Source organism: Clarias gariepinus, chromosome 17 (genome assembly GCF_024256425.1).
Source record: "Clarias gariepinus isolate MV-2021 ecotype Netherlands chromosome 17, CGAR_prim_01v2, whole genome shotgun sequence".
Taxonomy (NCBI): domain Eukaryota; kingdom Metazoa; phylum Chordata; class Actinopteri; order Siluriformes; family Clariidae; genus Clarias; species Clarias gariepinus.
This window is the reverse complement of record NC_071116.1, coordinates 6,541,088-6,557,045: the sequence shown is the minus strand read 5'-3', so window position 1 is coordinate 6,557,045 and position 15,958 is coordinate 6,541,088. Positions and strand designations below refer to the sequence as shown.

Below are 15,958 nucleotides of genomic sequence, written 5' to 3'. Positions count from 1 at the left end.
GCTCACAATTGAGGATTTATTAGTGGTGGGGTTAAATAATTAAAGGAAAAAAAAAAAACACCACTAAACAAGCACCTCTGTATCATTATGTTGCTTGGTTTCTGCAACATCATGGACCTTCAGTACACCTGGTCTGTGACCAAAATATAGGTCTGATTTCAAAAACTAGGCCTTCTGTTTTAAATTGGTCATTGCTTTCTGGGTAAGTTCTCTCTAGGATTCAACATGTTCGCTTGATCCCCTGAGTCCTAGAGACCTGGCTTGAAAGAAATTTAATTACAGTACACCGATCAGCCATAGCATTACATCACTTGCTTAATATTGTGTAGGTGCCTCCAAAACAGCTCTGATCCACTGAGGGTTGAGACTCCACAAGATTGTTATTTTAAGACACAAAGATCAGCTTGTTCTGGAACAGCAAGAATAGTATTGTCAAGTGCATTTGCTAAACCCATCAGGAACCACAATGAAACTGGCTCTTATAAAGACCTTCCCAGGAAAGAGAGACCAAAACTTCCCTCTGCAATAACGAATCATTATGAAGGCTTTACAGAGCAAAAGAAGCAGACACATTTAAATTTCAAATGTTCAGAAGAGAATATTACATGTTCTGGATGCCTTCAGTGTGGTTTTACATGGTATAAATAAATAAAAATCAGAAAACACTACTGAATTAGAAGGTGATCAGCGGCAGATCCGTTCTGTTGTGAGGTGGAGATTTCTTTGTCGAATTGACACCAGGGGAATTTAGAGACTAAGTCAACTCTTTGTCATGTTTCTCAAAACCATTCCTGGACTTTTTTTTTTCTTTTTTTTTTTTCTTTTTACAGTGCATTAGTCTGCATTATCCTGCTGGAACAGAGCAGAACATTGCCCGCAGCATCACACTGCCTCTGCATGGGAATTCTGTCTACACGGTCCCATAAACAGAAAGCTATAATGATGCACTGTGTATTCTGCCACCTTTATGTCATAACCAGCATTAAGTTTTTTCAGCATTTTGTGCTACAACTACTTTTCTTTTGGATTAGACCAGACAGGCCAAACTTTTCTTCCTTGGAAACATCAATAAGCCTTTTGTGCCATGACCCTTATTTAAACTAAACAAACAAATTCATGAATTTTGTTTCAATCTGGCAGCTGAAGTAGGTTATATATGGTTTATCATAAGAAAGTCATAGGAAAAAAAATGTATTTATGATTCTTGGGAGTAATGTTGCTGTAATACCAAGTGATAAGCCTGATCAATATTTTAATGTAATTCATAGATTGATTATTTTAATTAGAGGTTGGGCTTTAATATAACAAGCCATTATACAGCTTTATTTCAGTTGCATCCTTCCAACTTTATGGCAACAGTTTCAGAAAGGCCCACGTGAGAGTGAGGGTCAGGTGTACTGTACTTTCAGCCTTACAGTGTAATTTTAAGCTAATCACATTCTGTACTGTTCACATACATTTGGCCATGCTATTATTTCATTATAAAACTAATGTTGTTTTAACGAAACCTTTGTTTCTTTATGCCTACTTTTATTGTCTAGTTTGTCAATAAGAACCACTATTTAAACATTTTTTAGCCAATATTCTGCCTATTTGTTTATTCTATAGAGATTTTCATACTTACTGACAGAACACATGAGGTTCACGTTAACATCATTTATAGGCCTACTGTTCTTTTAGGTTATTTAGGTTTAGATTAAGTGGCATGGTGGTGTAGTAGTTAGCACTGTCACCTTGCACATCCAGGGTTTGGGTTCGATTCCCACCTCAAACTCTGTGTGTGTGGAGTTTGCATGTTCTCTTTGTGCTTGGTGGGTTTTCTCCAGTTTTCCTCCCACAGTCAGAGGACATGCAGATTAGGCACCCTATAGTTTGTGTGTGTGTGTGTGTGTGTGTGTGTGTACCCTGCCTTTATCCTGTAGTAAACAGGAAAAAGTGGTATAGGCAATAATTGAGTGAGGTTCAGAGTAAATGTAAATAGTGCTCACTCAAATATATCTATTGATATAATTTCAATTTCTCAAGTTCTTTCTTTGTCACTTATATGAAATTGTATAATCCTTGCATTATTTTATATTTATATGTATATTTCCTACATAAGAACCCACTTTTAGAACCAAGACTTCATGCAATTGATATTATTTTTTTTAATGCGCTATAACACGACCGCCCTCTAGCGATCAACAGCGTTATGATTCTTCACTCAACAGCTAGTTTTTTTTTTTCCAGTCTTGTGTGCGCATGCGCAATTCGCCATATTGCTAAGGAAAAATCAAAGCAGCTGCTGGGCGTAAGATGGTGCACGAGCGCCGAGGCTTGTGTGTTTATTTTTGTTCAGAAGTGAAATATGGTTTTCCCTTGAGACTCATATAGTTTTATTATTAATATTATTTTATACATATTCGGGATTTATTTCTGAGGCAAATGTAGGCCGCGTTTCGTTTAGACGACGTGTTTGGGGTTTACCTCTAACTGGAGAGAGCGAGAAAGAGTGGACGGATCCAGCTTAGCATAGCCTAGCCTAGCGTAGCCTAGCCCAGCTTAGCTTAGTTGAGCCTAGCCAGCTAACTTGTTTCTCACTCAGCAGCAGAGTATCAAGGTAACGTTACTGACTTAACAATAAACATTTATTACGGTTTATTGTGTTAAGGAATATTACTTTGATAAAGTTTGTGTAACGGCTCAGCTAATTGACGTTAGCTAACGCTTTGCTAGCTAGCTACAAGCAGTTAGCACTGTGGGCGGATAGCTAGCAGCGAGTGTTTGTGGAAACTGAGATTATTTTGGATGGACAATGTTGTAAATATTTTAAGTTATCCTATAAGGGGCTCATTTTAATATTTCCGTAGGGATTTAATTGGTAGTTTTAAGGACGTAAATGTTATCTATTCTACACGAACGTTCTAGAGAAATGTGTTCAATTTATTTCTGGATTTTTCTAAGCAAAAAGTCACTTTAACGTTAGAAGAATAATCAAACTTATAAAGCCACACAAATATTTGTTAATTTCATCTCAGTTAAACTAATCTGTGTTATGACTTGTACATCCCTGTTTGGTGTAGCGGTCTGAACTTTTCACGATATTCCGAGTCTAAAAATATCGCGGTATTTCACGATATTAAATCAACTCAAAACTCCACCTTGAAACGCATTACACGCGTTTAATATTAAACTCTACTTTGCAGTCAGATCGTATTTTTCCCCCAGCAATCTCATGTTAATGAGAATTTGTTTAAGCAGTGTTTACTAAAATGTAACTAAGCTTCAGAGGTCAATAAACACATACTGTATATTTTTGAGCTATGGTCTAAAATTTCATGTTTGTGTTAGGATTTAGATCTCTACATATACATAGTCATTGTAAGTCTATAAAAACGAGCATTTTAAAACGTCCATAGCATTTCGATAATACAAAAAGGCCAGTTTGTAGTAACGTTAACGTGTACAGTCTGATCTTTTCATGGCTTTTTGTATTTTCTTGTATTTGTACGTAATACAAAAACAAAGTTTATGTAGTGATTAATTTGTAATTGCCACAGATTCAGAACTTATAAGGCGAACTGGTTTTAAGTAAGAGTAAACATATTTTTATCTGTCCGTTCATCTTTAAAGGTTAAATTTTCATGGCCCACATTCCATACTCAACACACCTCGTTGAGTGATGCGTATGCTGCGCCCACCCCGAGAAAGTTAAATAAAAGCTAGATTACTGGTATATTAATTGTTCTGGTTTATCAGAAAAGCGTCAGTAGAATAGTGAAATGATCACTCTTTAGTGATTCCTGGTGTAGAGAGAGAATGTGTACTTGAGAAAGATGGAAAGGAATAAAGAATAAAGTGTCACTGTTTTGTTGTCTGTGGTGCATTCTCGAGGTAGAGGTGAGGCAGGGGAGCAATGCTGCATTCGATTATATCTCGGATAGAATTCAGAATTATGTGATTGTCATCTTGTGCGTATATAAACATTATGCGTGTATAAACATTTTTGTGTTTTGGTAACAAGTTAGCAGAGGTTGCCAGACCTACAAATGGTATTTGAAGGTAGTTGAAGGGGCATTCCCCCCCCCCCCCCTTTATGCAAAAGCAGCATAAATCAGTATAACAGTGTCAGATAGTTAAACAACAATTTATTCAATTTAGGAACATTTTAACCAAAATAAAAATAGACAAGCACCTGCTGTTGCACTTTATTACATGCCAGGAAGATGATGCCTAATGATATCTCCTTGTTATTTATACTTTATTTTTAACATTGACAATAAAATTTAATTGAAGAAGGATGTTCGCAGTTTAATTATAAATGTTTCCATGCATGAGGTTCAGGATGGATTTATTTATTTTTTTTTTCCCCCTTCCATGTCACATCAGTTACCATTTTCATGAAGTGCAAAGCATGCTGATCAATCTAGGCAAAATCTCAGTGGTGTCTTGTTATTTTTACTTTTTGTGCTACAGTTATCAGTATATTAATTTAAGTTTCTTGCAGGTCAGAAATTGAATGGATGCACCAGGACACTGTTGATGAGTTTTTGTCTCTGAAGGTCTGGCGAGACTTTATTTTTTAAATAAAAGGCGCAGAGACTACAGAAGTCAGTCAGGATGTCGATCACAAACACGCCGACCAGTAACGATGCCTGCCTGAGCATCGTGCACAGCCTGATGTGCCACAGGCAGGGCGGCGAGAGTGAGACCTTTGCCAAGCGAGCCATTGAGAGCCTGGTGAAAAAACTAAAAGAGAAGAAGGATGAACTTGACTCACTCATCACAGCCATCACCACCAACGGGGCTCATCCCAGCAAGTGTGTGACTATCCAGCGCACTCTGGATGGCAGACTTCAGGTCAGCTGCACTGCATGATGACCCCACCATTATGGGGTGATGCATAGGTTCTGGGTTTATTGTCTGATTAAAAAATCTTTTGGGCAATTCAAAGATCAAATGGCTTTTCCTAAATTGTTTGTAGCTGTTCAAGCCAAGGGTCTGATGGTTTATGTATAAATAAAACATAACCAAGAAAGACAAAGATCCTTGCATAGTGTTTTGCTTAAATGTTTATAGTCAATATAGTGTAGCAAATGTATTTTCTCTGTCCATGTAATTTATGTTGTACCATGTAGCAGCCTAGCTGGTGTCTTTAGAAAACACACACAAAAAAAAAAAAGAAATTGTGATGTACAATAAACTTACCATTTTTCCCCCCATAACAAAATATCGGTCTTTTTGTCCAGAGCATACTAAAACACATGCGTCTTGTAATTCTATATCTGTGTTTACTCTGTCCTTCTGTTGCTCCAAAGTATTAAATTACAAGCTCAAGTGACTTCTCTATTGTCTTTAAGGTGGCTGGACGTAAAGGTTTCCCTCACGTGATCTACGCCCGTCTGTGGCGGTGGCCCGACCTCCACAAGAATGAGTTGAAGCACGTCAAATACTGCCAGTTCGCCTTCGACCTGAAGTGTGACAGCGTCTGCGTGAACCCTTACCACTACGAGCGGGTGGTTTCACCAGGTATAGGTCAGTCAGAGGTTTCACGCCTTAGCCATGCCGTGGTCTGGTGTCTGTGCTATACGTGTGTTGGGCTCATTCGTTGTGTTTCTCTTACACAGATCTGTCTGGACTTACTCTCTCGGGTACTGGTGAGTCTACATTTTATTTGAAAGTTTATATTATTTCATGGTTCACTTTTTAATGGAGTTTTATTGTGTGGAAAGATTGCTGTTCAATTAATAAAATAATAAATCATAATCTTGATTCATACAGTGAGGTCAATAAGTATTTGATCACCCTGTGATTTTGCAAGTTCTCTTACTTAGAAATCATGGAGGGGTCTACAATTTTCCGCATCGGTGCAATTCCACTGTGAGAGACAGAATCTGAAAAGAAAAATCCGGAAATCACATTATATGATTTTTTAACAATTTATTTGTGTCAAATAAGTATTTGATCACTTGCTTATCTGCCAGATTTCCGACTCTCAAAGACCTGTTATTTTGCTTTTAAATAGTCCATATATTTCTTACGGAGCCACTTCTTGGTTTTCCTGGCTGTGTGCTCTGGGTCATTGTTATGTTGGAAGATCCAGCCAAAACCCATCTTTAATGCTCTGCCTGAAGGAAGGAGGTTTTTGCCCAATATGTCACAATACATGGCCCTGTTCATCCTCTCCTTAATACAGTGCAGTCGTCCTGTCCCCTGTGCAGGAAAACACCCCCAGAGCATGATGCTTCCAGTCCCATACTTCACTGTAGGTATGGTATTATTGGGATGATACTCATTATTCTTCTTCCTCCAAACACGGCGAATGGAGTTGAGACCAAAAAGTTCTATGTTGGTCTCATCTGACCACAGGACTTTCTCCCATGACTTCTCTGGATCATCCAGATGGTCACTGGCAAACTTTGAACGGGCCTGGAAATGGGTTGATTTAAGCAGGGGAACCTTCCGTGTAATACAAGATTTTAAACCATGACGTCTTAGTGTATTACTGACAGTAGCCTTGGAAATGATGGTCCCAGCTCTCTACACAGCATTGACCAGCTTCTCTCGTGTAGTTCTGGGCTAATTCTTCACCATTCTCATCATCATTGATACCCCATGTATCTACTTAGACTTTGGCTAATTGTGGGTGTCTTTATGACGGCTAACGACCTCAAACAGGTGCTACTCATTTAGAATTATGAGCAGAGTGTAGCTGGACTATTTAAAAACAAAATAACTGGTCTTTAAGGGTCAGAAATCTGGCTGATAAGCAAGTGATCAAACAATTATTTAACACAGTAATTCACAAATAAATTGTTAAAAAAATCATACAATGTGATGTCCGGATTTTTCTTTTTAGATTTGGTCTCTCACAGTGGAAATGCACCTTTTGTGAAAATTGTAGACCCAATTTAGATCAAATACTTATTGACCTCACTGTATATACATGTGATTTAATTTCTGAATGATGGCGATTCAGTTGCGTGTATTTCTCTGCATTCAGCATTCACTTATTTACTTGACAACAATCTTAGATGCTATATCAGTCATGCTCGCTGGTAACACGCAGTGTAAAACAAAACACTATGAAGTCACCAGTCAGGCCGGAATGATTCAGTCATACAACTCTATCACTTCTCTCATCTTGCGTCCTCATTCCTTCATGTGAAGTGTAACACGGAAGCAGATTTAAACAGACTGGTCAGTTTATGTTTATGCTTTGAGTTGAAACAGTATGACATCATTATCCTGGCGAAAAACTGAGCATAAGTGTTTTGTGCTTTGATTTTATTTTTGCTTTTTTAAACTCTCATTTGTATGGTCAAACTCTTACTCAGGGATGTTTAAAATATATTTTCACTTTCTCTCCTGTGCAAGCTCAATTCCAGCCAATTAGAGGCTAAAGGAGGGACAATACAAGCTGTTACATTTTTTTGTTTTGTTCTTGCGTGACTCTTTGCATGCGTTGCATACATCACCATATGGAAAAAATACCTAATAGACACACACACACTAGAAACAAAAATATGTACTAATGTCTGATCAGAGGCGGAGTAATAGTTAGCACTGTCACCTTGCACCTCCAGGGTCCGGGTTCAATTCCCGGCCAGCCTCCATTCTCGTCTCTGTGTGCATGGAGTTTGCAGTGTCCCTGTGCTTGATGGGTTTACTCCGGGTTACACCAGTTTCCTCCCACCGTCCAAATACTTGCAGATTACGCTGATTGGCATTCCCAAATTGCCTGTAATGTGTGTGTGTGTGCCCTGTGGTGGATTGGCACCCTGCCCAGGGTTTACCCTGCCTCGTGCCCTAAGTCTCCTGGGATAGACTCCAGGCCCCTGCAACCCTGAATACGGCATAAAGCGGTATAGTCGATGATTGAGTGTCTGATCAGAGACATTTATGTCCAATTCGAATTGGAATATAATTTACTTAGTTTGATTCTAGCTGTTACGCAAAGGCTTTGAGATCAGAGCGAAAGCTACAGAGATATGTTCTAGAAGGATGCTATGATTGATGAACAGTCTTTGACAACAATAAATTATACACTGCAAACTATAAATGTACTTAATTTAATGTTTACATATTTGCACTGATAAAAATAATGTAATAAACTAACCCATACAATGATATCCGATTGCTGTGTTCAAAAAGCACAGGTGGTTTATTAATATTTTGTCATAAATATAATTTTTTTAAATTTATGTTGAACAACATTTAATTTATTAACGTTAAGTGTTCTAAAATAAAAAAAAAAGAGACTAAAGGAAAAAGAATTGTTATTGAATCATGATCTCAATTATAATGGAGAAAAATTGCAGTTCATATTTTGACAAGAATCGTGCCTCATCATCCCTAATTCAATTTTAATTTTTTTGTATAGCATTTTTAACAATTGTCATTGTCGCAAAACAGCTTTACACAATCAAAAGAAATAATGGAAGTTTGTATGAAATGTGTATGAATCAAAATGATTAGTCCCTAATTATAAATGAAAGCTGTATTAACAGCACATGTCTGTATACATTCCAGGTTCCTCTGGCCTCATGGTGAAAGATGAGTATGACTATGATTGCCCATCATCTTTACCCAGTTCTGAGGGTCACATCCAGACTATCCAGCATCCTCCTACCAGACCCATGCCAGAGCCAGCCTTCAGTAGTCCCACCCTACTCCCCTCCGCAGAAGGGAGCAGCTCTGCCTCCACTTCTGCCTTCTCCAGTATCCCAGTTGGGTCCTCAAGTAAGAATCTTGTATTTGACACCTCGTATTGGGTGCTTCTCACTTCCTTTTCTCCTTTTTTTTTTTTTTTACATTTCTCGTTTTGTTGTTTTGGCTCCTCCCACGCACTGAGGGGTGGAGGTCATGCTGAAAAGCTTTCTTATTAGGATGGATGGGGTTCTTGGTCTTGCCTTGTGTGTGTGGGTTTTTTATTTATTTATTTATTTTTTTGTTTATATTTTAGTTGTTTTCTACTACTTGCGACTTATTGAGACATCTTTCTTGGGCCTAAACCATAAACAAGAAATAAAATCCCACTCTCTTTCCTCAGCTCAGCCCAGTATTCTCTCAGGGAGCCGTAGCAGCGAGGGTCTGCTACAGATTGCTTCTGGGACAGGGCAGGGGACGCAGCAGAATGGCTTCCCCCCAGGCAACTCCTCCACTTATCACCACAGTAAGCGTTTTCCCGAACAGAAAGCTTTTCAGCATCTCCTTTACGAGCTTCTCCGTATACCAGTGTCCCTGTATTTCCTCTCCTCTGCTTTATACACAATCAAAAGCTTGTTCTCTTTATTTGTTAATTTATTTATAATTAAAATTTCATTTTGATTTTCCTGGTGACTTAGGTAGCTGAAAAACTCACATGCTGGAGAAAATTCTGCTTTTTCAAAGAGTATTTTTGTTTCACCTCTGCTTTTTAGATGCAACTTCTACTTGGACAAGAAGCAGCAGTTTTACTCCCAGTGTGCCTCCACAACAAAATGGCCATATACAGCATCATCCACCCATGCACCATCCAGCACACTACTGTAAGTCCAGATTTAGTAATCCAGATGATGGTGATCTAGTGGATCTCCAGCTCAGCCCTGTTTATATATTTTTTCTTTCTTCCCCCCAAGGGCCTGTACACAATGAAATAGCATTTCAGCCACCTATTTCAAACCACCCAGGTAAGCATTTCCAGTAAACGTTTACTTTTTTTTGTTGTAGTGTTCAACACGTTAGATAGTCTGGCTTTATGCACTATGAAAAGGGGTTGAGTAAAGTAATCCACTCTTACCAGAGATTTTTATTGTAATACATATAAAAAAAAAAAAAAAACATACATAGGATATGCTTGCAACATTAATTTATTCAGATTTAGGAGTAGCATACCATTTTTTTTTTTTCCTTCAGTATAAGCTGAAAAATAACCTGAGAATGGTTAACATTATAATAGTTCTATTTAGTTTAATTTAATTTGTAATAGTTTCTTTTTTTCTATTGATTAGAGAGATTATGCTTTAACAAAAAAAATTATTCTAATGAAGAAAAACCTTGGATTGTGAGAACCATGGTCGTAATTCGAAGCACTTGTATATCAAAGTGAATTTCCCAATAAGAAATAATGAAAACTATGATTGTTCCACAACCAAAAAATATTGATATTAAAATTATTAATACGTAAAGTAATATGAAAACAAATTAACTTGCTCTTTATCTTAGAAAAGAACGGTGGCTGGTGTGAAGAATATGAGGGAGAGACAAAGTGTGTACATACTGCTCGTGGTGCAAAACCTCACTTGTTCATCAAGTTTTTCAAAATCAAAATTTGTTAGAAATTTTTGCTCGTCTTGAAAAACACTCACAAACTAAGTTACTTGCAATCCAATGTTTTACTCTATTTGAATGCAAGATTTTTTCATGATTGATGAACTAGGAAAAAGGCATAATGTAAGCTATAGAAATCAATGACCGAGCTAAATCAGGATGATTAAGGAATAATCACATCATGCCACTCTGAACTGGAATCAAATTTCAGGTATCTCAGTCCAGTCCTTACTGTGATTGTTCTGTAATATTAAATGGATTTATTCCACAAGTAATGTAAAACCCCTGGAAGTAGAAGTAAAACATATCCCTGGTTATTTAAGTTCAGTCACTCTCGTTTGTTATATTTATATTGAGTTGATATTCTTTTCTTTTCTTTTTTATAAATTTGCCCAGCTCCTGATTACTGGTGCTCCATTGCCTATTTTGAGATGGACGTTCAGGTCGGCGAGACCTTTAAGGTTCCCTCAAACTGCCCTATTGTGACCGTGGATGGCTATGTGGACCCATCAGGAGGAGACCGCTTTTGTCTGGGCCAGCTAAGCAATGTGCACAGAACCGAGGCCATTGAAAGAGCAAGGTCTGAGTAATGTTTATTATTGTTGTTTTAACTTTCAAACACACCAACTATCATTTGTTTTGCAAAGTTCTCTTGACCATTCATTATCAGGTTGGTGAAATGTTTGTTTTAATTGTAAGTACTTCTGGCTGATTTAGTCTCCCTCTTTGGCGATTTAGAATACAAGTTATTCATGTTAGCAAGAAACAAACCAGAGAAGAATTTAAATACAGGTAGTTTCCAAATTATGAGGAACATTCGAGTTAAGAATTTCTGCAGATACGAACGAACCGCGGTTCTACTTCTGGTTCTATCACAGAAGTAGCTCACATATATTGTACAAAAATGCACCAGATACAACTATATACAATATTTTCAGTGTGAGTGTAAAAAATGTCTAAAGTCTGGTATATTGTATGTGTGGAGGTGCAGGAGAAATGAATCGGTCTCACCAGCTTCAATTAATTAGTCCGGGAGCATGATAATAAAAAATGGCTGTCCTGTAAAGCTGTCCTAATGGTAAATAATCCTAATTTCAGAAAATCCTCAACAAAACAGAGTTCACAGTCCAATGCAGTGGAAAACAACTCAATAGCCTCCAGAATTCCCCCCACCATTTAAAGATGCAAAGACAACACTTGTTGCATTTGTGAGATTAATTTCCTTACATGCAATTATGGTTTTTGGTCACATAATGGTAGTTTGGGGACTTTGTCGGACTTACAAACAAGTTCCGGACAAATTACGAACAAGTCCGATATGTTTTTAAGTTGTGGATGAGACTTTGTAATTGGAAGAGATGTGCAGTTAATCACCAGGATTAGTGTCATCGTCATCATTCATGTTGTACAAATCAAGTTTGTTCTACCACACTGAAAAATGTAGATGCGCTGTTTTGACCTGAGCAGGAGGTAACAAAGGTTCAAGACAAATTTCTTCTTTCTAGACTGCACATTGGTAAGGGCGTCCAGCTGGAGTGTAAGGGCGAAGGTGATGTGTGGGTGCGCTGCCTCAGCGACCACGCTGTCTTTGTGCAGAGCTACTACTTGGATCGAGAGGCTGGACGTGCCCCCGGAGACGCCGTGCATAAGATCTACCCGAGTGCGTACATCAAGGTGAGGTCGAATTGTTTTGTACACTGGTATCCTGTTTGTTTTTAAACATCAACTCATTAGGGATGTTTAACCTCAGATTCGTTTATTTGTCTGTGATGAGTGGCATTCATCTCATTATAATAAGTCTCTTTAATAATCTCTTGTTTATTAAACAGATGTGGAAAATGACTTGGGTAAAACATTTCTAGCAGCTCAATAGTTAGGCCACTGCTTTATTACCTTGATTTTCTTATACAGGTGTTTGACCTGCGTCAGTGCCACCGGCAGATGCAGCAGCAGGCAGCTACGGCTCAGGCAGCGGCTGCTGCTCAGGCAGCGGCGGTGGCTGGAAACATCCCTGGGCCTGGATCTGTGGGCGGCATTGCCCCTGCAATCAGTAAGTCACAACCCCAGATTCTCTAAAATGGTTATAAGGTAAAGCTTGGTAACATATATGTATGAAAATAAAAAAAGCTTGGTTGGCAGACCCTGCATGCTCATCTTCCTCTTATTAAATTGTTACATAAAGCAGTTCTTTAATTATTAGCACTATTGCTCGCACACAAACTGTCATTCACTTTGTAATTGTATGTATTAAAAAGGAGTTTTCCCACACCTGTTTCATGTTTCCAGTGTGATATCAGTCATACTTATCCAAATTTGAAAATTGTTTTCTTTCCTCACCTGTCTTAACTATTTTGCATTTGTTTTGAATGTGATTTTTGGATATTTTTTCACCTGAAATGCCAAAACAGCAAAGTGCACACTGACACTTTTTTCCAATCATAATTATGTTCGAAATCGTTCATGTTAATTTTGATGCATGCATAACTGCGTACCATGCTCTGCTTCAGGTCTGTCTGCAGCCGCTGGCATCGGTGTGGATGACCTGCGCAGGCTGTGCATCCTGCGCATGAGCTTTGTGAAAGGTTGGGGTCCCGATTACCCAAGACAGAGCATTAAGGAGACACCATGCTGGATCGAGATCCACCTGCACCGGGCTCTGCAGCTCCTGGACGAGGTGCTGCACACCATGCCCATAGCTGACCCACAACCGCTGGACTGAGCGCAACATTCTCTCCTCCCCCCCCTCTCTCTCTCACCCTGTTAAAGCCACGCACTGAACTGAGCGAGGTTTTGTTTTTTTCCACAATCAGGTAACTAATGCCGATGAACTGTGCGACAGCTTGGATGAGTTGAAGGCTGACTCTAAGCCTTTTGTTAAACAAAAGGCAAGTTCAAGGATGTTGGCAAAACACAAGTCTGACTTTTGAATAAGTAGTAACAGTGGAAAGATGCTCCATGATTTCATCCAAACACCTTATTGTTTTTCTCAAGGCTCCAGCAATGGTGCACAAAATGTATTAAGAAACAAGGAATTAAATTGAAAAAGAACACGGTTTACGATCTTCATATGAAGACATAATACACCAGGAAGTGAATAATGGATCTAACTGCTTCTCTGTATCATTGCTCAAGGTGTTTTTCGCGAACTCATGGATGTAGTTTCCACAATCTGCAACGCATAAATATGTTCAGGGACATTTTGTGCATGTCTGTGCTACAAGAAACTAATCACTTCTTTGCAGGGGAATGTTTAAAGAATTACTGCATTGGTCTATGATGAAGTTACTGACCTGTGTATTAATATAGTGCAGGAACTGGGCTTTGCATATTAACCATTATAAAACCACTTAGGTTTTTTTTTTTCCTTCTTTGCAGTTTGTAAATCTCTGCCTTTTTGTTTTTTTACTTTTATCTGTCTTCCTTCCCCCAAACCAAGACCCCCCCCCCCTCTACCTTTTTAAGAGTTAAATTCACACGAGTAAGCAAAAGCCTAAAACACTGACAAGTTGCAGCTTTTCGAAAATATTGTAAAAGAAAATACAGGTCTGTAACGTTTGAACGTTTTGGCAGCAGACTGCATCTTTAACTGCTGTTTCATAACTTGAGCCATCCCATAGCTTATTAAACCATGTAGCATTTATAATTATATATTTTTTCCTGTTGGAGATCAGTAAAGAGATTGTAAGCAGTTATTTGCTAAAGTAAACAGATCGAATTACAGGCAGGAGATAAGTAATTTATATAGGAAAGAGATAAATGCATACTTTGCAAAATAAAGCAGTTAAAATAGTCAGGGTAAAATTTATTTGTACAGGGGGCAATATTTTTTTTTTTCTTTAGCTAAATCATTAGCAGTTAATATAGCACTTTATTATTTTTTTCCATCTCCTTTCCTAAATTTCTTTCTCTTCTAAAATTTAGCACAACCATGCTCTTACAACCCGTGACACGTTAATGTTTTATGATTGGGACATTAAACCCTCATAATGTTTTTTTCCACAGCTTCATGACCCAATATTATTTTTCTTTTTGTTTTGTTTTTTGAGATACCCATACTCCTGTCGGATGTTTGTGTAAATGCATGTTGAAAGGGCTTATGGTTTCAAATTTCTTTGCCTTGAAGCAAGCCTCAAAAAATACCTGTCTCTCTCTAAATTCATCTTTTAAAATTCCTATCCTATCCAGTGAATAAATCTCATTGATGTTTTAATTAGAATGTACAGGTTTTCTATGTGACCACGAAGCCATATAAAATGAGAGAACAGAGTATTACATCAGTATTACCTAAAGCCTGTTTGTCCTGGATTTTTTTTCCCTTTTGCTTTAAGTAAAAACAGACTGAATTAAGACAATCCTTTTGGAATGGTCCGTCTCACCGGGCTTTACCTAGAATGTTTCCTTTTGCTACTTTTACGATATGCAGCCTAATATCTTCTATAGCAATTTGTATTGAAAAGAGAAAGGGCATTGCAGTTTCCATAGGAACACTTGCTCTTTCAGGTAGATAATCGATTTTATCAGTTAACTGAAATATATTTCAAAGTAGAATGTTGAACAATTTTCTGCTGTCTCGTGTGTTTTTGTCATTCAAATCAACTACTTTGGTTTGGTTCCACACACTTCTTGTTATACAAAGATTTATAGACACCCTTTTTGGTTTGGTCATAAGATATTAAATTTCTTCTATGTAAGATTTTGAAGTGAACCCCCGGTGACTTGTCAGGTACAGTGGTACCATTGGCATATGAATTTCCGCTATATGAAGCTTTTTCGCCACATGTGCGACCGAGCTGCTAAACCAGACGAATCGAGTTAACTTTTTTGTGGTTTCCTTTTTGTACTGTGCACAAGATTTAGTGAAGATATAGCACCATGGGTTTCAAGAATGTTAGCAAGACCGGTAGCAAAAATTAGGCGATTCTTTTTTTTTTTTTTTTTAAGCTGCCTGTGCCAAGAGAAATCATAAATTAAGGTTAAATGAGGTTTCTATTTTATATTTGACTTAATTTCCATATCAAGTGTTTTGATTGATTTTATACACAAAAATATAATTATAGTGTTGGAAATTGGTATTTTGGGTGGCTGGAACGGATTATCTGCATCTACATTATTTCCTATGGGAAAATGTGTAATTACAAAAATAAATAAGTACTTATGCAGTTTAAATCGAAGTACATGATCTGAGTAGCCATTTATATTGTAGCGAAATTTCACCTTAAGAACTCGCCACCAGTACGGATTAAATTGGTATGCTGTGGTACCGCTGTACGAATATCTTTTTCCTTGTGATACAACAAATTTAGCTTTGCTCATTGTTTAGTCAAATACTAGATTTGCCCAGTTTAATGTTCATTAATTTAGCTATCTCTGTCAGCCAAGCAAGAGGCAGGTGAAAAGCTTCAGTTATTTAGGTTTTATTCATGTTCATAGATCAGATTGGGAAAAATTACTTGAGCATTGTTAAGACTTTACCATCTGATATGCTGTAGAGTTTGCACAGAGTCAGGAAAAGGTGATTGAGTGGGAATTATGCGAGAGGTCAGAGACTGGTCCAAGCTGTCAGGAAGGCTATGGTAACATGACTACTCTTTACATCCATGGTAAGCAGAAAAGCAATTTTGATCTAAATCTATTTCTATATTGTTTGTGTAGCGTTTATGAAATTTTG

General features: G+C 37.8%; 1 protein-coding gene across 4 annotated transcripts; it reads left to right on the top strand.

Annotated features, from left to right (window-relative positions):
* The first annotated feature begins 2,272 nt into the window (after window positions 1-2,272).
* smad4a (SMAD family member 4a) lies at window positions 2,273-14,849 on the top strand. 4 transcript variants are annotated; one of them, XM_053515624.1, is made up of 12 exons: window positions 2,273-2,599; window positions 4,487-4,839; window positions 5,340-5,508; window positions 5,607-5,636; window positions 8,512-8,721; window positions 9,032-9,154; window positions 9,402-9,509; window positions 9,600-9,650; window positions 10,687-10,870; window positions 11,796-11,964; window positions 12,202-12,340; window positions 12,798-14,849. In XM_053515624.1, the coding sequence occupies exons 2-12, from the start codon at window positions 4,600-4,602 to the stop codon at window positions 13,007-13,009; spliced, it is 1,635 nt and encodes a 544-aa protein (XP_053371599.1). In that variant the 5' UTR covers window positions 2,273-2,599; window positions 4,487-4,599; the 3' UTR covers window positions 13,010-14,849. The 4 variants fall into 4 exon arrangements, with proteins under 4 accessions (XP_053371599.1, XP_053371597.1, XP_053371600.1 ...); XM_053515622.1 differs by having other exon boundaries at window positions 5,340-5,514; XM_053515623.1 differs by having other exon boundaries at window positions 2,288-2,318; window positions 5,340-5,514.
* Window positions 14,850-15,958: the final 1,109 nt, after the last annotated feature.

Coding starts and splice junctions, on each gene's coding strand:
- smad4a (XM_053515622.1), top strand. CDS start 4,600: ATGTCGATCACAAACACGCCGACCAGTAACGATGCCTGCCTGAGCATC. Junction 4,840..5,339: donor CTCTGGATGGCAGACTTCAG/GTCAGCTGCACT, acceptor ATTGTCTTTAAG/GTGGCTGGACGTAAAGGTTT. Junction 9,155..9,401: donor CTCCTCCACTTATCACCACA/GTAAGCGTTTTC, acceptor TCTGCTTTTTAG/ATGCAACTTCTACTTGGACA.